The sequence below is a fragment of the Leucoraja erinacea genome, chromosome 15, assembly GCF_028641065.1.
Source record: "Leucoraja erinacea ecotype New England chromosome 15, Leri_hhj_1, whole genome shotgun sequence".
NCBI classification, from domain to species: Eukaryota; Metazoa; Chordata; class Chondrichthyes; order Rajiformes; family Rajidae; genus Leucoraja; species Leucoraja erinaceus.
Genome location: NC_073391.1, coordinates 11,853,524 through 11,879,659, shown reverse-complemented (window position 1 = coordinate 11,879,659; position 26,136 = coordinate 11,853,524). Strand labels below are relative to the sequence as shown.

The 26,136-nt window shown below is 41.7% G+C and overlaps 1 protein-coding gene across 5 annotated transcripts in view; it reads left to right on the top strand.

Annotated features, from left to right (window-relative positions):
- Positions 1–26,136, top strand: part of mgmt (O-6-methylguanine-DNA methyltransferase) — a 434,918-nt gene that overhangs the window by 319,143 nt on the left and 89,639 nt on the right. For all 5 annotated transcript variants that reach the window (XM_055646685.1, XM_055646687.1, XM_055646684.1 and 2 more), the window contains one exon: positions 4,907–5,046. In XM_055646685.1, the coding sequence (XP_055502660.1) occupies positions 4,907–5,046 (140 nt within the window). The remainder of the gene's footprint in view (positions 1–4,906; positions 5,047–26,136) is intronic.

The following is a 26,136-nucleotide window of genomic DNA, read 5'->3' as shown; positions in this document are numbered from 1 at the left end:
AACAAATTAATGTTCCCAGGAATAATACAGTACATCAACATTGCTCGATGCTGGAGCTGAAAGCAATTCCCTTCACCTGGTCCCTTCATTGTGAGTCCACTTGACCAGCTGCATGGAAAGCCAAAGGTGGCTCGTCAGCAAAAACATCTAATCACTAAAGACGAGGGTGATGCCCCTGGTGCTCTGTCTGAGCATATATCAACAGTATGTGAATAGTGCTAATAAGGCTCCCATGTAGAGTGTAACGGAGCCTACTAGTCGTGTGTTAGTGTTCAGCAGACCAGGTATTAAGTCCAGAAGATCTCTGCTTCACAGCCCCAGCATAGTAAAAGAGCAACCTTAGACCGGAGTTACATGCTGAGCAACTGTGGTGCAGAAATATAAGGAAGAAGCATCTATGGACTTCACTATCTATACAAGTGGGGTCAAGGAAAGAGGGTTCATGTCGTGGCCCTGTTTCCACCAATCTTTCCACCACCACGCACAAGAAGCACAAGAAACATAAGACAGACACCATTGTATACAGATGCCGAGAAGTGTGTTCAGCTCTGGCTGGACAACTTCTAATCTTGTGTGTGGACTCGATAAGAAGATCCATTCAAGATCCACCATTTCTAACACCACTAGTATGATGATATATGATGATATCTTCTCCCCCTTGCTGTTTTCAGCTTTCCAAGGGACAGTTCGCCTCCGCCTATTGTGCAACATATCTGAGCAACTGTCAGAGATGTAAATCTGCTGTTTTATCTGCTCCCTTTCCACCATCCGTGTCCCTAAGCACTGCAGAAACAACAGCTTCTCAGAAGAGGCGCACTGTGCAGCTGGTAGAGTTGCTGCTTCGAGGTGCCAGTATCCTCTGGTGCTGACTGTGTGGAGTTTTCTTGTTCTTCCTCTCAGCACATGACTTTCTCCTAGCGACTCTGGTTTCTTTCCTTATCCCGGAGACATGCAGGTTTGTAGGCTCCTGCAAATGGCCCCTAGTGTGTAGGTGAGAGGTAGAATCCGGGAAAGTTGATGAGAAGAAAGGGAAAATAAAATATGATTAGCGTGGTGTTAAAGCACGTGGGCATCAATCAGTAGGTGCAGACACACTAGGCCAAAGGACATGTTTCCATGCTGTGTGGTTCACTATCTCATTTATTGCACCCATGCAATATTTAGTGGAGCATCCCATTTCTTTCAGTAAGCATGACCCCAGACTTCTCAATATCTGTAATTTCAATTTTATGACTGTCCTTGGCTTCTTACACTGAGAGAAATTCATTCTAAGTTTGAGGAACAGCGTTCGTACTTAAGGGTCTGCCCCACGATGCAAGTTCACCCAAGAGCTCTCCCCAGTCTAAAAAAAATCAAACTCGTTGTAAGTACGTAGCGGGTACGTCGGAGCTCGTGGGTGTCTCGTAGCGGCTCATAATGCTAACGGCGGGTACCCGGAAAATGCGGAAACTCGTGAAGTTTTTTTCAACAGTGTGAAAAATTTGCAAGATTAAAAAATACTCATGATGAGGTCCCACGAGTTTGCTTTTTTTAAACTTGGGAGAGCTCTTGAGTGAACTTACATCGTGGGACAGGCCCTTTCGATATTCCAGTGCGCCATAAATGATGTAAATGGAACTGCAGACATCGGATGAGCATTTTCAGGGTTTTCTATTTATCTTTTACAGAAGCTGTCATTTCTGCACGGTTCATGAAAAATGATCACAAATGTGATCTGTAAACCATCAGGTGGCACCACCGCAGTGACTGCCTCGCCAGCAGCTCGTCAGTCCTTTCACCCTTTTGTTATTTGTAGTGTGTCTAAATGTATGTTTTAATTTCTTAGTGTGTCCCATGTGCGGGGTGGGGGGTGTGAAAAGGGGGAAACCGTTTTCAGTCACATACCTGGACGGAGATGCGTCTTTTCGCTGTGTTGCATATTCCCCCCCCTGCATGTTCCTACCAAAGAAGAGTCACCTGATGGATTTCATAAGCTGTAAACATAGTGGATTGGCTCGGCCTTTCCTACCGGAGACCGGCCGGAGCCTCAGCGGCAAACGCTGCGCTGAATTACCATCATGGAGCGGGGCGATCCCTTGCTGGGGTTGGAGCTCCGGCCGGTCAGTACCGAATTACCGCAGTGTTGGAGCTCTGGAGTGTTGGGCCTGCTGATTCTAACACCGTGGAGCTGTAGTCTGCCGAGCTTCTAGCCGCGGGCACGATGCTGACTTTAACATCGCGGGGGCCTGGGATCTTTTGCTAAGGATCGCCAGTGTTGGAGCTCCGCCCAGCTTGGCCTGTGGATTTGGAAGCCGCAGTCTCCGGTACGAAGCGGCCGATTCAGAAACACCAAGCCACAGAGTGTGTTTCTCTGCTCCGACGCCAGAGTTTCGATCATCCCCGCGAGAGGGCCTGTACATCGGCCAACCATAGCAGCAACTGCGGTGGGTTCAAAGGCTCCGACCACAGGTGAACAAAGAGGAAGATGACTGAACTGTATTTCCTTCCATCAAAGTGGGAAACGTTCATTGCACTGTGGTGGATGTTTATGTTAAACTGTATTGTGTATTGTGTTCTTTTTATTCGTGTGACTGTATAGTAACTCAAATTTCACTGTACCATTATTGGTGCATGTGATAATAAATGTGAACTTGAACTAATTCTATGTATCCATTAATAATAATAATAATAATAATACATACATACAATTAAATATATACAGATATGTGACTTTATGAAGAAATATATACATAGATTTCAAACTATATTTTTGGACCCTTTAGAAGAAGCAATGAATATTAAGGCTGATTCACAAAAACTAATATCATACTTTTATAATAATATATTAAATATAGAATTACCCTCAACAGAAGCACTAAGAGAAGATTGGGAACATGAGCTAATGATAAAGATCTCGAAGGATAGATGGGAAAAGTATCTGATGAACACACATAATTGTTCTATTAATGCAAGACATAATTTAATTCAATTCAAATTATTACATAGACTATATTATTCAAAAACGAGGTTGAATAAATTTTATCCAAACGTCTCTCCCAGATGCGATAAATGTTTGTTTCAAAACGCTAATATAACACATTCATTTGTAGGATGTACAAAGTTGAATAAATTTTGGAGCGATATATTTGATATATTTACAAAGCTTTTCAAGTCCACAATAGAACCTAAAACGGAATGGATTATATTTGGAATAATAGTAGAAGATATCAATTTAAATAAAGACCAAAAGGTTTTTTTTAATTATGGGTTAATAATTGGAAATAAATTGATACTTAAATTTTGGAAAAATGCAACCATACCAACTGTTAAAATGTGGATTAGGAATATGATGGACATAGCACGCCTTGAAGAAATGAGACTCCGACTAACAGATAAATATGACCAATTCTTAAGGAGTTGGTCTCCTTTCATCGACTTTTTGGAATCATGTGATGCAGCGGTACCGTAAAGATTGCTGATTTCAGTTCATGCCGTGGATAGATCTACATCTCCGAATAAAGATTTGAAAATTTCTCTTTTAAGGGGCCTTCCCTCCTATTTCTACTTTCCACTTTTTCTTTTTTTTATATACACACTTCACGTTTTTCTATCCTCTACCATCTATTTTTCCTCTTTTCCCCTTTCTATTGTTTTCTTTTTCTTGTCTTGCTTATGTCCTTCTCAAAACATAAAACTAGAGGTTGTACATAGAATGGATTACGGTATGACATAGTTGGCACCTAAAATTAGGTTCCACTGTACTGTTTTGTACTGTATTAACTTCTAATAAAATAAACAAAAACAAAAAAATATAATAATAATAATAATAATATATTTTATTTATAGGGCGCCTTTCAGGACTCAAGGACACCTTACAGTTAAAACACACATGAAACAAAAACAACATATACAGCAACAATACACAATTCCGAGAGAGAGCAGCAGCCTCATAGCAGTTGTGTTTTGCTTTAACTCTGTGAATGATCCAATTGACAACAGTGTTAAAATAAAAGTCACCATAAAGTGACTTCACAAACCAATTCATAAATGAAAACACCACATTCCTTGTTGCCTTCAGTTATTCAGTCGTGCATTCATTCTGCTCGAATTAGCAATCCTACAGAGTGTTACCACAGCGATTGGATGTTGTTCGTAGAATGCCTCCTAGTTTATATTTAGAGAAAGTTTTCTTGCTGATGGAGGTAGCACAATTGTATGCTACAGAATCATTGCCTATCCACATGAAAAGCATCTCAGTAAACCTCGGTATATTTAGGAGGGCAGATTGTACAGACCATGCTCGGCCCGATGCATGCAATAATCTATGGCCATGAGGGACAGCAGTATGCACTTGCATGGCATTGCTGAGTTGGGTGCCTGCAGCTGGTGCCCAATGGAAGGGGAGATATTGGCCATTAGGCCCACACCATGGTTTAGTCTCCGACAGTAGACTTTTAAAATGTATTCATTTTTCAGAGTCTGGGCTTTGTTGGCACAGACAACATTTATTATACATTCCTGCTTACCCATAATAAGGATGGTGTGCTGCCTTCTCATTCTGCTGCAGTCTATCTGATGAAGGTGCCCCTTTAATCTTCAGCTCCTCTCTTTTCCAGTTCTGATAAAAGAGACTTCAACCTCAAACACTGCCTGACCCGCTGAATGTTTCTAACATTTGCTGCCGTTGTCCGTTTTAATAGGTGTTGTTTGGTTTAAACGTACACCAGAGTTACAGGGCCCATTTCGGAGACTATTGAATGCAGCTGCGGATGTGTTTTCAATAAGTTTAAGGAAAATTAGTAACAATGCAAGCTGGAACTTTATTGGCCAAGTGACAGAACAGGACTTGAGAGTCGTAAATATTAAATTGCTTGGCCTTGCTTGGCGAAACACCTGTTCATTGTTCATTCTGTGTTGCATTCTGCAGCTACCTTCACCTGCAAAGTGCTGAGGACCCTGCTGAATGACGTGGAATTTGGAGAAATGGCTTCCTACAAGCAGCTAGCAACACTTGCAGGCAATTCCAAAGCTGCAAGAGCAGTAGGAGGAGCGATGAGAAGTAACCCTGTAAGTTTAACTCGATATTTGTGTGATGAGAAACCAAACTTCTAACTGTTTTGTTGGTGCAATTTGTGCGAGGCCATCTTGCGTTTGGAAATGTAATGTGAGTCAGGACTGAGTCAGTGATTTGAGATTTGCATTTTAAGTATTTCTTATTTAGATCAACAGTGTGCTGAGATGATTTTGGAATTGTGCAACATCCTGAAAGGGACATTAACCAGAATGGGAAATTGTGATTGCAGACTTGTGTGTAAGATCACCAGAGGAACAGATCGGGTAAATGCGCAGAATCTATTGCCCAGAGTAGGTGGATCGAGGTCCAGAGGACATAGGTTTAAGATGAAGGGGAATTTTTTTTTAATAGGAATCTGAGAGGTAACTTTTTCACACAAAGGCTGGTGGGTGTATGGAACAAGCTGCCAGAGGAGGTAGTTGAGACAGGGACTATCCCATCGTTTAAGAAACAGTTAGACAGGTACATGGATAGGACAGGTTTGTAGGTATATGGACCAAACACTGGCAGGTGGGACTAGTGTAGCTGGGACATGTTGGCCGGTGTGGGCAAGTTGGGCCGAAGGGCCTGTGTCCACACTGTATCACTCTATGACTTTACACTTTTTTTCTGCCCTTTATAATTAAAGTTAATTATCAGGCAACTAAACCATCCTTCCGCAACCAGAGAGCAGTCCTGGACTACTATCTACCTCATCGGGAACTCTTGGACTATGTTTGATCGGACTTTACTGGCTTTACCTTGCACTAAAAGTCATTCCCTTATCATACATGTGTGCACTGCGAATGGCTCAATTGTAATCATGTATTGTCTTTCCACTGGTTAGCAGGCAACAAAAGTTTTGCACTGTACCTTGGTACATGTGACATTAAACTAAACTGAACTGAACTAAAAGTTTTTCTCTGTACACAAGACAATAATACATTGGACTAAACCAAACAAATGATGGAGAGTGGGAAAGCCTGTTTATGACTGTTTCTGGCAGGAGAATCTTATTGCTGGATTTGTGAATAAAAACATGTGTTGAATAAATCATTGCCATGCACTATTGCCTGAGCAGTAGCTTGACCATGTGAGAGGAAAACATTTCTGGATGCAATCGTTAGGTGATATAGGAAATAAAAATTTGAATTCTTCCAATGACCCAACTTGTGAAAGCAAAGTGTAACTGAATGCTGCAGGTCAGATGATCTTGGATTCACTCCAAGAATGGTACTTGCTACTATTGCCTTCGTATTGCTAGGCAGATGAAGATGACCAATCAACTAGTGGTTTTGCTTTGATCCGCTGTGTTCTGGTCACAGTCTGATTTGGCTGTGATGGGCTGCCATGGTGAAAATGACTGGCCTACATTCACTGTGCAGACTTAAGAACCACACGTGAAGGGTGGCTGGATAGAACTGTAACCCAGAGCTAGACGACAACCTCAAAATCCAATCACATACCATATAAGGCACAAAGTGCTAGAGTAATTCAGCAGGTGAAGCAGTATCTCTGGAGAACACGGAGAGGTGTTGTTTCAAGTCGAGGCAGAAGAAGATTCTTGACCCGAAACATCACCTTTCCATGTTCCCCAGAGATGCTGCCTGACCCGCTGAGTTACTCCCTCACTGTGTGTCCTTTTAGCATGTTAACCAGCATCTGCAGTTCATTGTTTCTACATGTACCGTACATTTTTTGTTACATCTTAGAATTTCTACTGTGCAGAAGGCAGTCATTTGGCTATCAAATCTCTTGAGTTGAGTGAGAAAGGAGTAACTAAGGAAAGAATAGGACAGTCTTAAAGATCTTTGTGTGGAGTCACAGGAGATGGACAGGGTACTAAGTGAGTATTTCTCTCTATTCACTGTGGAGAAAGATGATTCAGATGATACTGTGGAGAAAGGTGATTAATAGTGTAGCAATGTTACAAAATTTTGAGATTTTAAAAATCAAGTCTGCAATTTATCCCACCAGATAAAGCATAACAATAAGTTTAATTTGACACCAAATTCACTTTCATATCTCAAGTATTAAAAAAGTTATGGCCATTTTCATACTCGGAAATTAGCATCTTGTTCCCTATTGATTTTCAATGGACATTACAAAAAAGCTGTGATCTTGGATAGTCAAAAGCCCATTTCTTAAGGAAAGATTAACATTTTTAAATAGCCTAAGTGTCCAAAGATTATTCACAAATAATTCACAATATAACATGATTTTTATATCTAATTTACATTAATTTATAGGCCAAAGGGAAGGAATTTAGTGTTCAATTGCTGTAAATAAATGCCCATTTAAATCGGCTTTCTAGTGGGTTCCTGTGAACGCGCTGGTTTAAAACGTTCACATCGCGCTGGATTAGTGCCCTCAAATGCCGAGAAAAATACTGCGGGATATAAAAAGCCCAAAATGAACCACTCGCTATAGATAACTTTATATACAGGGTTATATACATGCCCCATTTAATGTAAAAATAAGGTACATACCTTTAATTGTTTGCTTTATAAAACCCTGGGGCTGCGAGAGGTTGCGGAGTTAGACAGTAATTTTAAAACTATTATAACTATTATTCGAGGCCTATAAAACTAATAATACCTTTTGCGACCGGGTCTTGCAGCGATTTTTCGTTAATGATTTACTAGGCTGAACATCTGCGATTGGAACAGCCTAGTAAAAATCGCGTTTTAAACCCGCCCCCTCCAAACAGCGCCAAAATCGCGGACATGGCTTTGGGCAGATTCCCAATGACGATTCAGGTAGGTTTTGTAACATACCTAAATAGTGATCTTGAAGAAACATTACAGTAGAAGAAGTGCTTGAGTCTTCAAATGCGTAAAGGTGGATAAATTCCAGGGACCTGATCAAATGTATATTAGGACATTGTGGGAAGCTAGGGAAGAAATTGCAAGGTCCCTGGCCAGAGATATTTGTATCATCAATAGCCAGGGGGAGGTGTTGGAGGACTGGAGAGCAGCTAATGTTGTGCCTTTATTTAATAAAGCCTGCAAGGAAAAGCCTGGCAACTACATATCAGTGAGATTACATCAGTGTGTAAGAAGGAACTGCAGATGCTGGTTTAAACTGATGATAGACACAAAAAGCTGGGGTAACTCAGTGGGACAGGCAGAATCACTGGAGAGTAGGAATGGGTGACGTTTCGGGTCAAGACCCTTCTTCAGACTGGTTAGGGATAAGGGAAACGAGAGATATAGACAGTGATGTGGAGAGATAAAGAACAATGAATGAAAGATATGCAAAAAAGTAATGATGATAAAGGAAACAGGCCATTGTTAGCTGTTTGTAAGGTGAAAACGAGAAGCTAGTGCAACTAGGGTGGGGAGGGATAGAGAGAGAGGGAATGGCCTGTCCCATTTGGACGTCATTTGCGCGTCATTTACACAACAGGCCGGTAGTGACTGTCGCGCGAAAATCGTCTAGCAGTACGACAGTCGCACGCCAAGTGCTCTTGAGGGCCCTGCTTCTTTTGGGAGCCATTTGCAATGTCGTTCGTACTTAGTCCTATCTCCGTGGCAAGGATTTTCCCAGTGAAAAGTTTTCAAAGCTACACGCACTTTATACCCGGGTGGTCATGTGGTGCGGCGCTCAAATGACGTGCAAATAGAGCGCCAACGGCGTATGGGCGGCACATAGTTACGGACGTTGATGCACGGTGAACCATAATAAATTAGCATAGGCAATGTCCGTGCGTCACCGTGCGTAGCCATTCGTCACCACGTGCTACACGCATGCCATCAGTACATCAACGTACGCCATCAGTACGTCTGCGTGCACAAGAGATACGTCACGCAGGTGGCGCACGAATATTTTGAGCATTCCAAAATCCTGGGGCGCCGCGGATTACCGCCTCATGACCCACCATGCCTCACGACGCGCCAACCAATTTTTAGGATGTCGCGTAAATGACACCAAAGATGGACAGACCCGGGAATGCCGGGGCTATCTGAAGTGAGATAAATCAATATTCATACCACTGGGCTGTAAACTGCCCAAGCGAAATATGAGAAGCTGTTCCTCCGATTTGCATTTCGCCTCACTCTGACAATGGGGGAGATCTAGGACAGAAAGGTCTGTGTAGGAATGGGAAGGAGAATTAAAGTGTCCGGCAACCGGGAGATCAGGTTGGTTCACGCGGACTGTGCGAAGGTTTACCGCAAAACGATCGCCCAGTCTGCATTTGGACTCGCTGGTGTTTTTATTGGTGGGTGATTAATTGGAGTAAATGGTAAGAGACAAATCTACTTGCATTTGGAAAGGCAAGGATTGGTTAGGGATAATCCGCATGGCTATATGGATGACAAATCGTATCTCCAAATTTGATTGAATTTCCCGAGAAGACCAAGAAGACTAAGAAGGGCGGTATGGTAGATGTTATCTACGTAAACTTTAACAAAGCCTTTCAGAATGTAACGCATAGAAGGCTTCTCCAAAAGGTTAGATCACATGGATTTCAGGACAAGCATGCTAGTATTGCCAAGATTACATCTAATCCTGCAGTTTTTTTTTTTGTTTGTTTTTTTTTTATATTTTATTTTATTAGAAGTAAGTACAGTCATATGGCACCAAAGTGCCTAATATATATTTTCATAATACATTTTATGTACAACTTTTTTTTTTTTTGTTACATTGAAAAAAGATGAGAATAAGAAAAAGAAGTTAGATAGTAAAGGATAGAAAGATGTGAAATATATAGTGTGTGAAGAAAGAAAACGAGTAAATGAAGAAAGTTGAGAGAGAAAATAGAGAAAAGAAAATAAAATAAAAAAGAAAAGGAGATCATTATTTATAATCTTGACCAACCCTCGTCCAGTCCTGAAACAGTTATTTTTTACAATTGTGTTGCACCATATGATTCCAAAAAAACGACGAATGGAGACCAACTCGTTATGAATTGGTCTGATTTATCCATTAGCATTTCCTCAAGATGAGCAGTGTCCAACATACTTGCAATCCACATTTTAAGCGTTGGTATTGATGTACCCTTCCAAAATTTAAGTATTAATTTTTTTGCTATTATTAAACCATAGTTAAGGAATAGATTTTGAGATGTGTTCAATTTATTCCTGCAGTTTAGACTAAAATAAAATGGCGGATTACACACTCGTCACAATTTTATTTTCTTCTAGAATGTTTGTTTATAGTCTCAGAGTCAGGTGGGGAGGAGTTCCCCCCACCACGGGTACCATGTAATCCCGTGCTACCTGCTCCATGGCCGGATAGTCGGTGACTAAACTGTCTCTCCCACCTGTTTTGCCAGGTGAGGAGGGGGCTGTGGACTCCCAGTAGGACCAAAAACAAGACCTGTTAAAGGGCGGTTAAGCTCCTAACGAGCCAACGGCCATCCACACTTCAGTAGAAGTTGCGATCACTGTCGTACATAGCATTGTAAGGCACCGTGCCCGTTGTGGTTTTCAATGATGAAGATGATGATTTATAGAGTTACAAAACACACGATTCTCAGAATCAAAACATTAGAAAATTCTTAGGAATTTCTCAGGGCAATTTTTTGGTCTGCACTGTGCCCACTTATTCAGACAAAACATATAATTCCAGCAGTGGGGATTTACCACATCATGTCTGTTCGGCTGTCAAAATCAATTGGTTTTTTTTGGCTTTCAGCAGTGAAACCTGAAGCACTCATTACACCTGCTGAATTAAGCCAGCAACCGAACACATGGTAAATGGCAATGTTGTCAAATTGTTTACTAAAATGGGGCTTCCTCGGTGAATCTTCACAACCAGGGACCAAAGTTCTTTCAGACAGTTTACAAAATGCATCTTCCATTGAACCCTGTAATACATAAGAGGAATAGATTGTGTCGATGCACAGAGTCTCTTGCCCAGAGTCGGGGAATCAAGGACCAGAGGACAAGGTGAAGGGGATAAGATTTAATAGGAATCTGAGGGGTAACTTTTTCACACAAAGGGTGATGGGTCTATGGAACAAGCTGCCAGGGGAGGGAGTTGAGACAGGGACTATCGCATCGTTTAAGAAACAGTTAGATAGGTAAATGGATAGGATAGGTTTGGAGGGATATGAACCAAACGCAGGCAGGTGGAACTAGTTGGCCGGTGTGGGCAAGTTTGGCCGAAGGGCCTGTTTCTACACTGTATCACTCTATGACTCCATGACTTGACGGGGGTCACAATTTCCCTCCTGTGCATAGCTCCCTCCCATCCTTATATACATCAATGATTTGGATGAAGGGATTCAAAATAAAATTAGCAAATTTGCAGATGACACCAAGCTGGGTAGCAGTGTGAACTGTGAGGAGGATGCTATGAGAATGCATGGTGACTTGGACAGGTTGGGGGAATGGGCAGATGCATCGCAGATGAAGTTTAATGCGGATAAATGTGAGGTTATCCACTTTGGTAGCAAAAACAGGAAGGCAGATTACTATCTAAATGGCATCAAGTTGGGAAAACGGGATGTTCCCAATGTTGGGGGAGTCCAGAACCAGGGGCCACAGTTTTAAGAATAAGGAGTAAGCCATTTAGAACGGAGACAAGGAAACACTTTTTCTCATAGAGAGTGGTGAGTCTGTGGAATTCTCTGCCTCAGTGGGCGGTGGAGGCAGGTTTTCCGGATGCTTTCATGAGGGAGCTAGATAGGGCTCTTAAAAATAGCGGAGTCAAGGGATATGGGGAGAAGGCAGGAACGGGGTACTGATCAGCCATGATCACATTGAATGGCTGGAAGGGCTGAATGGCGTACACCTGCACCTATTGTCTATTGTCTATTGTCTACTGTCTATCCCACACAAGTTATAGCCCTTCAGCAAATTAGCCGAGCAGTAGCATATCAATGCCAGCAAGACATCCACTTGCAAAATGCCAGCAATGATAGTTCACTTTGTAAGACCTCTGGCCACATCAAAACAAAAGCTGTTGCTGTTTGGAAATTAAATTGTCCAAAGCAATTCATGATTTTATTGTAAAGAAAATGATGTCAAAATGCATCTCTATTCCTTTCGTCAGTAGTATGGATGGTAGCTACATTGACAATGAAGCAAAGGTATTGCCAAATTCCTTTAGTACATATCTGACAAATATGCCTTTGTAGTTAGTGTGCTTCACTTAATTCATACTGTGACCTTCCAACTTTGTCAGGAGGATGAAGAGGAGTCAATAGCAGTTGGGAGTGAAATGCCTTTGCTACAAATTATGCGAAGGACGTTGTGGATCAACTCACCTTAACTGAGAATAAACTTCAAATACTTCACTGTATTTCAGATTGATTTTAAGGTCTGTGGTCCTCAAAGGGCAAACGTGGAGTTCAATTAACAAGCTCATTAGAACAGTACAGGGGACCATAAAAGAATCATAAAGGCTCTTGGAGGTGAGGGAATGGAAGATTGATCAGTTCAAGGTCATTTTCATGACTGCATTCAATTTAAACAAGATATCACCTCTACTTATGCCTATCCGTAAGGAGGTTGAAGTAAAATGGTTTTACTGTGAATGTATCTTGTTATGTACATCTGAAGTCCAAGACTAGTGACATTGAAATTTGTTTGTGCAGCTGATATTTTCAAGTATAATAGAGAAAATTACATGGCAGGATTGAATAGCCCCATTTATTACCTGAAATCTGGTAAAGAATCCTGTTAAAGGCTTAAATAAAATCAGGGTATTTTTTAATTTGTTCTGTCCTAACTCTTGACTCGCCATAGAATAAACTCGCTCATTCAACAAACAATGCAACAAAGATACAGCAGAAATCTTTAAAGAGTGCTTTATTATAAAGCTCATTCACTACTGATAGAAACATAGAAATTAGGTGCAGGAGTAGGCCATTCGGCCCTTCGAGCCTGCACCGCCATTCAATATGATCATGGCTGATCATCCAACTCAGTATCCCGTACCTGCCTTCTCTCCATACCCTCTGATCCCCTTGGCCACAAAGGCCACATCTAACTCCCTCTTAAATATAGCCAATGAACTGGCCTCAACTACCCTCTGTGGCAGAGAGTTCCAGAGATTCACCACTCTCTGTGTGAAAAAAGTTCTCCTCATCTCGGTTTTAAAGGATTTCCCCCTTATCCTTAAGCTGTGACTCCTTGTCCTGGACTTCCCCAACATCGGGAACAATCTTCCTGCATCTAGCCTGTACAAGCCCTTAAGAATTTTGTAAGTTTCTATAAGATCCCCTCTCAATCTCCTAAATTCTAGAGAGTATAAACCAAGTCTATCCAGTCTTTCTTCATAAGACAGTCCTGACATCCCAGGAATCAGTCTGGTGAACCTTCTCTGCACTCCCTCTATGGCAATAATGTCCTTCCTCAGATTTGGAGACCAAAACTGTACGCAATACTCCACCAAGACCCTGTACAACTGCAGTAGAGGTTGCTGGCCATCTCTGATCATTTTTGTGCCTGATTTCTGATTTCTTCAAATCATTTTAATTCTAATTTTTTTGCTGGATAATTTTGGCTGCTTTTAAAACAGTTCCTCTGCAGTCGTCAGGAACCCGGCAGCTCTGCCTTTCAAGATGGGAGGATGGAGTGATGGAGGGAATCAAAAGGGGTGATCAGGAGCAGCCGGGAGATGAGAGGTGTAGGAAGGAACTGCTGATGCTGATTTACACTGAAGATAAACACAAAATGCTGGAGTAATTCAGCGGGCCAGGCAGCATCCCTGAAGAGAAAGAACGAGTGACATTTTGGGTCGAGACTCTTCAAGAAAGGTACTGTGCAGAAGGCCACAGCTGTAATGGATGTTTATGGCGGGACATCTACAGTCTTATGGAGGAACAAATTATCAGCCCCCTTTATGTCTATAAAGGAATTATCACCAAGCTGTGTTGCCTGTCATAGCTATAACGTGAGCTTCAAATCAGAACAAATGAACTACACAGATTATATCTGAGAGGGTCATAGTTACCCAACAATGTTATGCAAGATGTGACTCGGTGAATATCATCGCTCTGCCTCCTGGTCACTGATGTATTGGAGCGGCCCGTGAACTCTCTATGCCAGTGGCATCTCTTTACTGATGAACAGAATGAAACAGGATATAAGGGAACAAACAGTAAGCTGTCTGGCATTATTCACGTTTACTTTGCTTGTTTTGTGCCAAGAGAACAATGCAGAAGAATCTCCTATTATAATTTGTCAGGACCTCTCATTGTCTTGAGCACTTCAGTGAATAAAATACTTCTGAAGTGCTTAATGTAGGAAACGTAGTAGCCAATTTGTCCACAACAACCTCCCGTAAACAGCAAAGGCATAATGATTTTTTAAATATTGATTGAGGGATAAGTATTAGCTGGGATGCTGAGGACATCTCCCCTGTTCCCTTTGTAATGGTACCAAGGGAGCTTTCCCATCCACTTGAGAAAGCACACTTGACATAGACTTGAATGCCTCATTTGAAAAACAACACTCCCGACAGTTCTTCAGTCTGAAGAGTCCTGACCTGAAATGTCGTCTGTCCACTCCCTCCCCCTGAGTTCCTTCAGCTATGTTTTGCTCAAGATCCCAGCATCTGCAGCTTCTTGTGACTCCACACAGACTTTCTATTTAGCACCAAAATACCACTTACTTGACCGTGCACCTTCAGAAAGATTGGTTACCTTACACTGAAAGGAACGTCCTTCAACTTTAGTGCCCTGGCCTGAAAAATAAAGGAACAGGGAGATTGAAACATAGAAAATATGTGCAGGAGTAGGCCATTCGGCCCTTCGAGCCTGCACTGCCATTCAATATAATCATGGCTGATCATCCAACTCAGTATCCTGTACCTGCCTTCTCTCCATACCCTCTGATACCTTTAACCACAAGGGCCATATCTAACTTCCTCTTAAATATAGCCAATGAACTGGCCTCAACTACCTTCTGTGACAGAGAATTCCAGAGATTCACCACTCTCTGTGTGAAAAATGTTTTTTTCATCCCGGTCCTAAAAGATTTCCCCCTTATCCTTAAACTGTGACCCCTTGTTCTGGACTTCCCCAACATCGGGAACAATCTTCTTGTTTCTAGCCTGTCCAATCCCTTAAGAATTTTGTACGTTTCTATAAGATCCCCCCTCAATCTTCTAAATTCTAGCGAGTACAAGCCGAGTGTATCCTGTCTTTCGTCATATGGAAGTCCTGACATCCCAGGAATCAGTCTGGTGAACCTTCTCTGTACTCCCTCTATGGCAAGAATGTCTTTCCTCAGATTAGGAGACCAAACTGTACGCAATACTCCAGGTGTGGTCTCACCAAGACCCTGTGCAACTGCAGTAGAACCTCCCTGCTCTTATACTCAAATCCTTTTGCTATGAATGCTAACATACCATTCGCTTTCTTCACTGCCTGCTGCACCTGCATGCCTACGTTCAATGACTGGTGTACCATGACAGTGAACGATGAATAAGGTGTAGGTTATCATGCAGAACATATCAGGAGATAAGGTATGAAGGCCCTTTGTATAATGTCCCGTCCAGTGATACGATTCAGCTTGCCCAAGGCTGTCCTTGTCCTGTGATGAGCAGCACACCTTTTTATGCTGAGGGGTGACATGTTTTTATACTGAGGGGTGACTTGTTCTTGGGGGCTCATGTTGTCGACTTCCCCGTGGAGAGCCCTCAGTCAGGAGAACGACAACAAACAGAGACAGCAGCAGCGCCGCAGCTTGGCGCCAACACAGAGCACGCTCACTTTTTAGGGTGGACACCTACGGATGTCGAACCGGATGGCATCACCCTGCTGCCGACTTCTGCTGCCTCAAATGCAAGAAGAAGGAGAAGAAGAAGAAGAAGAAGAGGAAGAAGAGTTCTTGGAATTTGTGCAAACGCGCCTCCTGTGGAAATGGATTGTAATAATTAATCTTTGTAGGGGGTCATTAAGAACATGCAAGTCTTGCTCATATGAAGTGCTGGGGAGAGAGGGTCTGAACAGTAATAGGGGTGGGAGGTGCAGGGTTCATGAGTGAGAGGTGTTGCACCTTGCTCCAAGAGAGTGATTATTGGGTTAGAGAGGATTTGGGAACAATGATGATGCAGTGTGGAGATGGAATGAGGTAAAGAGCAAGATCCGTGGTTTGGTAACTGAAGAAATATTTTAAAATATAATGGCTGTGCATCCCCTTGCTGGGTGAGCTGTCTAAAAATTACCCCCCTCCCCCCCTTAATTCTTCCCCATCTCCTCCCTGTGCCTCAACTGGATTTCTCTCGTTCCCCTTCCACCTCTATTCCTTCCTCTGGCTTCACATTTCATGCCACTTCTCTCCTTATCGCACAACCTTTTGTCTTCTCATTTGTTGCCTTTGTCCGACCATCTACCAATCAAATCCACACTCGCCTATATCTACCTATCTGGAGTAGCTCAGCGGGTCAGGCAGCATCTCTGGATAAAAAGGAAAAGTCCCAACCCGGAATGTCACCCATCCTTTCTCTCCATAGATGCTTTCTCACCTACTGAGATCCCCCAGCACTTTTGTCTACCTTCCATTTTTCCAGCATCTGAAGTTCTTTCTTAAACACTGAGTTACTCTAGCTCTTTGGGTCTGTCTTTGGTATAAACCAGCACCTGCAATTCTTCTCTACACATTTTGTCTATCTATCACTTGCCAGGCTTTGTTCTGCCCCCAACCTCTCTTCCAGCTTTTTCTCCCCCCACTTCAGCCTGAAGAAGGATCATGTCACTTATCCATGTTTTCCGGAGATGCTGCCTGACCCACTGAGTTACCCCAGCCCTCTAAGACCATGTTTTCACACAGAGAGTGGTAAATCTCTGGAACTCTCTGCCACAGAGGGTAGTTGAGGCCAGTTCATTTGCTATATTTAAGAGGGAATTAGATGTGGCCCTTGTGGCTAAGGGGATCAGGGGGTATGGAGAGAAGGCAGGTACGGGATACTGAGTTGGATGATCAGCCATGATCATATTGAATGGCGGTGCAGGCTCGAAGGGCCGAATGGCCTACTCCTGCACCTAATTTCTATGTTCTCCAGAGATGCTGCCTGACCCGCAGAGTTAGTCACTCCAGCACTTTGAGTATTTTTTGGCAACCAGCATCGGCAGTTCCTTGTGCCCATATTTCCCTCTAGTATTCGTGGATCACTGTAAATAGTTACCAGTATTAAGCAAATGTGACACTGGAACACAAGTATAGTGCACTCATAGTGTTTTCAGGTGCTGCTGAAATGCTGGGGCAAAGTTTGCATTAAACACAGAGAATCATGATTCTCGCTTTCTATAGCAACTTATGTTGCCTTACAGATGAAATTTGATCTTTTGCATAGTTATGAGTCTGGTAATGATTTTTGTGACTTCCAGTTTAGCTGTAGGAGGCCCCTTACAAAGTTCATCCAACTGTGACATAATTTCAAATGGGATGTTGCTTCAGATAAATAATGGCAATGGCTGTTTCCGCAGAGCCAAGAATGGGCCATCAGAAATAAATACTTTGCATTCTCTTTCCACTTTTTCAGATGTTTGCTTTACTGAAAAACGTAAGCCTGCACAAAAATGTCTTATGGTTTGCTCACCAGGGGTTAGATTCACAGGACAGCCACATGCTGGGACTGTGGATTAGAAGTGAAGTGAAGCATCTATTTAGATTACTTGAGACAATGAAGCTTCATTATAAAACGCCCCAGTAAACAAACACAGAGTGCAGATTGGATTATACTATGTTTTGGAGGTCTGAAAGGGCTGGTTTCAAGGAGCGCACACCTAGACATGTGCAACGGCTGGATATTAGGCCAACGTCTAAACAGATGAAGTGGAGGTCAAGCCCTGTCCAGATAAAGACAAAACAATGCATGCTCAAGTTGATTGAGGCAAGTGAACACTACACCTTTAAGCAAGGAATTGCTGACTTTCCACTACACAGAAATGTAATATAAATGCAGCGTTTAATGCCCATTCATAATTGACTATGAAGTTATATTGAATTCCCTTCCTGAACATCTGTGGTCTTTATGATGATGGTCCTCTCACTTGTAAAGGGCCTGTCCCGCTTACGTGACTTTCTCGGCGACTGCAGGTCGTTGCAGGTTGCCGAAAATTTTCAACATGTTGAAAATCCAGCGGAGACCAGAACAAGGTACGACGTTTTGGGCGACTGCTCATGACCATGCAGGCTTCACCCCGCGACATGTTGCCGGGGTGTCGCCTGTATGGTCGTGAGTAGTCTCCTCAGTCGCCCAAAGAGTCGTAGTGTCTTTTTGGTCGCCGCTGGATTTTCAACATGTTGAACATTTTCGGCGACCTGCAACAACGTATGACGGGTGCCGGCAGTCGCCGAAATAGTCACGTAAGTGGGACAGGCCCATCAGGAAGGGGGTTCTCAAAATTTGACCGAACAGCGATATCTTTCCAAGTCAGGAAAGTGCATGACATGGAGAAACCTCGAAGTTAGTGCTTGCTAGCCTGACCCTGCTGGAATGCAAAGGTCTGTGGTTTGAAAGATGCACTCCAAACTTCACACATTTTATTTACGATTGTCTTATTTTAAGCCAAATAAATGTGTTCTAGGGTCCCGCATTCAATTAAAAAATGATGCATTGTTGACATATCCTGGTTCAGATATATATGAATAGATAATATTAAAAAAAAGTAGTAAAATGATGTTTTTGAAATTGTGTCCACAAATAGAAAGTGGATATATTTCTGTTGCAACCCAGTTTGTTGACAGAGGAGAATAGATATGTGAGTGTGTACAATTATGCTGCTCTATTGTCTCTTGGCTGTAGTGCAATGGTCACTGTCTGAAGCCTAAAAGAAGTAATGAGCTTGACACCACTGTTGAACACTACACCATTCAGTCTACTGACAGGATTTACTAAATGCAGTTCAAAGACAATCAATACGTGGTACTGAGAGTTTTTCTTTACTTTTTTTTAAACAAGAGCTTTATTGGGGAGTTAGTTTATTCACAGATTGCCACGAGCATTAATGACCGCCAGCATCTTGTTTTGCCAGTCACCTAGATGGCTGTTGATAAAGATTTAGCATCATGTTCTAAGTGTCAGGGCTGTCAGTACTGCTGAACCATTTGACCAGAAGAAAAAACGCCCAGGGAGCTATTGATTACAGCTTCTCAGTGTCACTTGTTCACTAGGATTTAGGTATTGATGAGGCCTGGAGTGAAAACAAGTCCTTTCCCTGGTGGGCTCTAGCCAGAAGTACAAAATGCAAAGTTAGAGAGAATATTCAGCTGTTACCTGAATCTAAGGGATTCCAGTATTGATTGAAAAGCTCCTTCATGTTATTTTTGTTCAAGACAAATCTATGCTTTTGGAAATTCACAACACATAAAAGAGTGTGTGTATCTGACCAGATTTATTGGATAGGAGCATTGAGGGGGGGGGGGGATATTTAAAATGGTATGCTATGTCAAAAACATTTCTTTCAGCCAACAATTCAGAATTAAGTTTCACCTGTCTTTTGAGTGTTATTTTTAACTGTGAAATCGGTAGCGCAGGCACTTGTTGCATATTTGAAGTATAATTGGTTCAAACAGACTAGAGGCAGCAGCTTTGGTGTAGATTTTGCAGAGTTTATCCAAGAAGCGGGCCATTGAATGGTAAACTAAAAGGAATTGTTCAGAATAGAATGTGATTCTGCTCAAAGGAGGAGCAAAGTTCCTAATCCCATTTCCTAGCTCTTATTCCATAGTCAAACACTTTGTGCCCCCCCCCCCCCCCCATCAGTTGCTCCTCTGTTTCCTTTTTGAAAAGCCTGTTTGCATCTGCTTCCTCCACCTTTGCAGCGATTTTCAGATTCAAACTCGCACAGGCTACATGGAAAACATCCTCCTTGTTTCAGCTTGTCATGTACCTTCTATCTCTGACCTGTCATCTGACCCATCGATTTATTTTAATTTCTCCACTTCCTTCCATCCTACTTAGCGATTGTACGTGGGAAATTATACCCAACAAACAAGGAAGGGGAGAGGGCAGTAACACAAAGTAAAATAATGGCGTTGGGGAGATCGGGGAAATAATTGTCACAGATTCAACCATCAAAGCAAAGAATATACAATATTCAATGAAAAACATATAATGCACACTTTAAAACTTCACCAGATGTAAATTGCAACCCAGAGTAATAACTTTTTCACACTAAATGCACTTCCTGTCTTTTCAAAAATATTTTTCACACTTTTTCGATTTGCTGATCTGAGAGGGATAAAGGGCTCCTGCTTGTGCCTCATAAGCAACTACCTGATTGTAGTTGAAAACAGTGCAGGTTGATGGCACCTTCTGCAGGTTGTCATCTCCTTCAACTGAGGGGAAATGATTTCATCTTTACTTGATGCCACTCTCTCGTAGTCCTCCAGGGAGCGTGAGCTCACAATGTCATGAAATCAATGTTACAGCCCTGCCACCCAACCATCTAGCTGTGCCACCAGGCTATTTGTACCAGCTTTGTTTTTGTTTTAAAAATTACTGAAGTCTTGGCGCTAGTGCGGCAATAAATAATTTAATATTGAATGAATCTGTTCTAGAGAGAGGTTGTCAATCAAACTGAACTCTTACTTCACAGATAGAAGCATTCCAGCTTCTGGACCTGCATGAAGGATGTTAATGTTTATACATGTGTTACCCCATTTAAAATGAACAAGTTAAATGTGATTTTTAGCTGCACTGAAAGCAGTTTTGCGCAATTGCATTATACGTTATGCTAACAGAGAAGACTACGAACTAAATAAACTGTATAATTTGAATTGGTAAATTACTATTTAATTACCAAGATATAACTTATTTTGTACCTGATCATTCTACGACAAGCACCACAGTGGAGTTATGGTAATCATATATTTTGATATTTTAATATTGTTATTTGCTAGTAATATTAGAGTAATTATTATGAGATAGCCAAAAGTATGTGAGATGATAAAGTGAATTATACAATGACATCTGACAAACTAATAGGATGTAAATGGTATCATTAAATCGTGTCTCTAGATTGTATTAAAAAAAAAAGCTCATTTCCCAGCACCTTTTCTGTACATTCTTACGGGCAAAAAAACAATTCCGTGAAAAAGGAAGGAAAGTTCAAGGGTTACAGTTCCTCGTACAATCTGTCATCACTTTGAATAGAAACAATTTTTAACACCATTGACAGCAAATGATGTCAGTTTGTCTAGTCCGAGCTTTCTGTCTGATGTTTTTGCACACTGTCATTCAAGTTCCCATAATATATTTTTAATTGAACCGTTTAATACAATATTTTACGATGACAGTAGTTTGAGCTAATGAATTTACAAAATCACGATGTGACCAAAATTCCCCCCAAAAAAGGGAATGCTACGAACAAAATGTTGCAGTGGCACTGAAAAGTAAAATAGGATTTCTTCTACGTCGAGGAATTGATGACTTCCCCTTAATTTATATTTGTTTACTTACTGAAACCATGAACAGGGAAAATATTGAGTTGCGTTGCACCTTAGTGAATATGTAGTTAACTTTTGTTGTCCTTAATTTGAAAGCTGGAGTAACCATGGTTTACTTATTGATTTATTGTTGTACAAGCACAAAGTGTGAAAAACTTCAAAATGGGACAAATTTCATTGCATTGGCTTAATGACAGATTTGTCGATGTTACAATCACTCCTGTTAACATGTTAGCAATTAATTTGTGCTTTAAACACCGTAAGTTTAATTCTACCAGTTCCTAATTGTTCTACACTTTATTGCCAAAAAGACTTACCGAGGAATTGAATCTAATTGTATCACACTTTTGTCAAGTATGAATTATCATGTTGATGGAAAGTGAAATGGAAAATTGGGGACTTAACTATTATGAAATCTGTGGATTCTCAATCCTCTGTGTACCTGATGTGCTATTGTACAGATCGCCAAAGTATGTGGAATAGCGTTCAATAACCTACAGCATTTTTATGCACACTACTTCTGGGACTTTTGTCCACTCACGTAAGGCAAAGAGATTGAGAGCAGCGTTGGGCCTGCTGACTTTAACACCCTGGAGCTGTGGTTTGCGGAGCTCCCAGCTGCGGGCGGTGCTGACTTTAACATCGCGCAGGCCTGGCCCATAGAATCTAGGATATTGAGTTAAATGTTCAAACATCATTTTCCTACCCACAAAACTGTGATGGAGGTACCTCAGTTATCCTAAGTATAAGTACTAATGGAAATCAAGATCGGATTTTCACACTGGCCTTCACACTGCTTTCACCCCAATTCATATGCCTACTAATCATTTATTCTGTGTATTGAGTTTGGACAATAAAAAATAAAGGCATCAGTTTACCTTCTTACCAGCTCAGACATTTCACATGCATGACATTTCCAGTATTGGCAAACATCCCTATTATCACAACCTTCCAATGAAGCAAGAGTCACTTCAAGGTCATCTTACAGACAAAACAAACTGGAATGCATGCTCTTAAAAATTATAATGAAGAGAATGTATGGGATAAAGAGTTGCTACATTATGCTTTCACCTCTGGGACCTGGGTATAAATCTGTCTTCAGGCTACAAGAATCCTGTCCCTTGATTCGATTGTCATTGAGTCATTCCCAACCTGCTTCCTAATGATGTGAGTCCATGGCATTAAACTGCTCATAATTTAACACTAGGTATCAGTAAAATGGCAGTCACACTTGAACAGGCCAGAGGAATGGTTAACATCTGAAATAGGATGTGCAACGACGAATATTCTTTTGTATTGGAGATACAGTATATTTTGCTGGAAAAACAAGAATGCTTTAATGTGCAATAAAATACTCAATATGCTGTACACAGATTGAGAAAAATGTGCGAGAAGAAAGAGAGCATTTAACTTTTCGAGTGTCCTTTTATCAGACTTGCATTGTCCATCTGTTTGCATCCACACCAATGGTATGTGCTGTTTCCAGTGGGAAAAGGGTATTAACATCTCTGTCCAGTGACACTGAGAGAAAATGCCAGCATAAAAAGGTGTGAAGTCAAAGCAACATCATAAGTGGAAACTTTGTAAAATAGGTTTCATTTATACCGCATCTCTGTGCAAAAAACGCTTGAATGTTTTGTTTAATGATTGGTGAAAGATACAGCAAGGAAACAGGCCCTTCAGTCCACCAAATCGACACCGGCCATCAATCAGCTGTTCACATTAGTTTAATGTTATCCCACATGGGTCAATTTACAGAGGCCAATTTCAAGTTGTCATTGGTTAAGTCAAATTCAACATCACTGTTATTATTTTTCATAGTAACCATAAGTATATAATTAAAGTATCTTTGCAACTTCTCAATTCTGAAAGTGCGTTCCATGTAGATCAGATTTTTATGGTGGTTTCTTTCAATATCCTGCCAGCCAGCGTTAGAGGGTAATATTTTTTTATTTTCGAAGATCACCACTTAGTATCTCATATGTGTTATAGAGACTAATAGAGTGTGTGTTCTTTCTTTAAGGATGACCTGTGATATGGGTTTAAATGAGCAGACTTGCTGAAGGCTTCAAGAACAAATTAAACTATCTTGAACTAACTGGGAATAACTCAAAATATAAGAGTTTAAGAAGGAACTGGAGATGCTGGAAAATCTTCCACCTTCAAAATATAAGAGTCTGTGTACATCAAAAGTTGCCAATATCAGATATCTGTAATGGGCCTGTCCCACCTAGGCGATTTTTTAGGCGACTAGTTTGTCGCCACATGTTCGCCGGTCGTTGCCGAGAGTAGTCTCCTCAGTCGCGCAAAAAGTTGTTGCATCTTTCTGGTCGCCATTTTCAACATGTTGAAAAATTTTTGGTGACAGTGGGTTTGACGCCAATGAGCGTAGCTTGACTTCTCCTGACGTAGGTGCCGCGTAGGTTGTCGCCAGGATGACGTAAGTTGTCGCCGGTTTTTCGGCGACCTGTTACGACTATGACAATCGCCGGCAGTTGCCTAAAAAAATCCCCTAATAATAAACATAATGTACCAGTCGCTTTCTGGTTTATATGTTTAAAAGATAGCCTGTGAGCATGCTTACACCTTCAGAAGTTTGTTGAACCTTTATTTTACAGTTCATTCATATATTTTTCATATAAAAATAACAGATAAACACAAAAGTAGGTAATTTAGCTTTTCTTACCTGCTCCATTATTCAATAAAATTCTGGATTTTCTTAATATCCAAAAATGTACCATTTTACCGTCATAAATATTCTCAGCAACTATGCTTCCACAGTCTTTAGATGGCCACACTGTGGCCAGGCGACAGACCTTAGACCTAGGTTTGATCCTGACTACGGGTGCTGTCTGTAAAGTGTTTGTACATTCTCCATGACCTGTGTGGGTTTTCGCAGGGATTTCCTGTTTCCTCTCACGTTCAAGTTCAAGTTCAAGTTAGATTTATTGTCACATACACCAATTGGTGCAGTGAAGTTTGAGTTGCCATGCAGCCACACAAATAAGATGAACACACTATAGAATTTAACATAAAACATCCCCCACAGTGGAATCAACATTTCACACTGTGAGGAGAGGCAACAAAGTTCAGAAATCTTCCTCTTGTTCACCTGGTGTCGGGGCCTATTGAGGTCTCCGCAATCACCACAACGGCGGCCCGATGTTTCAGGCCCTCCCGCCGGGATGATGGAACTCCGACGTCGGAACGGAAGAACACTCTCAGCGGTTTGGAGTTTCTGAATCAGCCGCTTCCTACTGGAGACCGCGACTTCCGAAGTCCACAGGCGGAGCTCCAACACTGGCGATCCTCGGCGAAAGATCCCAGGCCTGCGCGATGTTAAAGTCAGCACCGCCCGCAGCTGGGAGCTCCGCAAACCACAGCTCCACGGTGTTAAAGTCGGCAGGCCCAACACTCCGGAGCTCCAACACGGTGATCCCGGTAAGGCATCGCCCACTCCGTGATGGAATTCAGTGCTGCGCCGCTACCGAAACTCTGGCCAGTCTCCGGCAGGAAAGGCCACGCCCATCCAGATGGTAGGCCGCGGGGGGGGGCGAAGATGTGGCTCGGAGAAAAGATGCATCCTCAACCAGGTAGTGACTGAGAAGGCATTTTCCCCCTTCTCCCCAACCCCACACATAAAAAAGACTAAAAGACCTCCAAAAACAAACTTTTAGACAGACTAAAAATAATAAAATGGATGAAAGGACAGACAGCTGCTGACGAGACTGCCACACTCGATGGCGGCATCACTCCAAAAACGTCCAGGTTTGTAGGTTAATTGACTTGGTATAATTGTAAATTGTCGCTAATGTGTGTAAGATATCGTAAGTGTTCGTTGATCGCTGGTCGGTGCGGACTCGGTGGGCTGAAGGGCCTGCTTCTGCACTGTATCTTTCAACTAAAGTAAACTAAACTGAAAGTCTCCATGAGGGATGAACTCCAAAGATTTCCTTCCATGTATATGAAGAGATTCCTTTACATTTCAGGGTTCAATTGCCAACTGCTTATTATAAGGCTATGATCCCCAGCTTTAGATATCCCCACCAGCGGAAATATCCTCCCCTTATCTGTCCTGTCTAGTCCCTAAGGATGTTGTATATTTCAATAGAATCCCCATAGGGACAAGTGTCCCAAACTGTTCAATCATCATTGGCCATACATCCACCTCCAATAACAAGTTGGTGAAGCAAAGCATCTCTGGATAGAAGGAATGGGTGACTTCCTTTCTTTCTATCCGGAGATGCTGCCTCCCAAACTGATAACAACACACATATTCCCTGCTTCGTTTTCAACCTGATTAATAGTCCTCATTGGTATATTCCCCCAATCCCATGTGCATCAGCTTTTTTTTCCATAACCTCTTGTATGGGACCTCAGTAAAGGTCTTCTAAATTTTCGAATGCACCATATTCACAGGTTTATCCCTTATCTATACTTTGGGATACATCTTCAAAAATCTAACATTTCTCAAACATGACTTTCTTCTCTTTAAATCCATGTTGACTCCACAGAATCCTTTTTTTTTTGGCATTCTGTTACCACTCCCTAATGAACATCTTCTAGCATTTTCCTCATGGCTGAGTTTGGGCTAACTGGTCCACACATCCCTGTTGTTCCTTTTGAAAACAGAGAGAGACACATGAAATCAATTAAAGTTGACAAGGTTTGTATTTAATTCTATTGGTGTATTCTTATAATAGAAAGGCAAGTCATAATATTTTGAATTTTATTGAAGGCAAGCATTCTGTT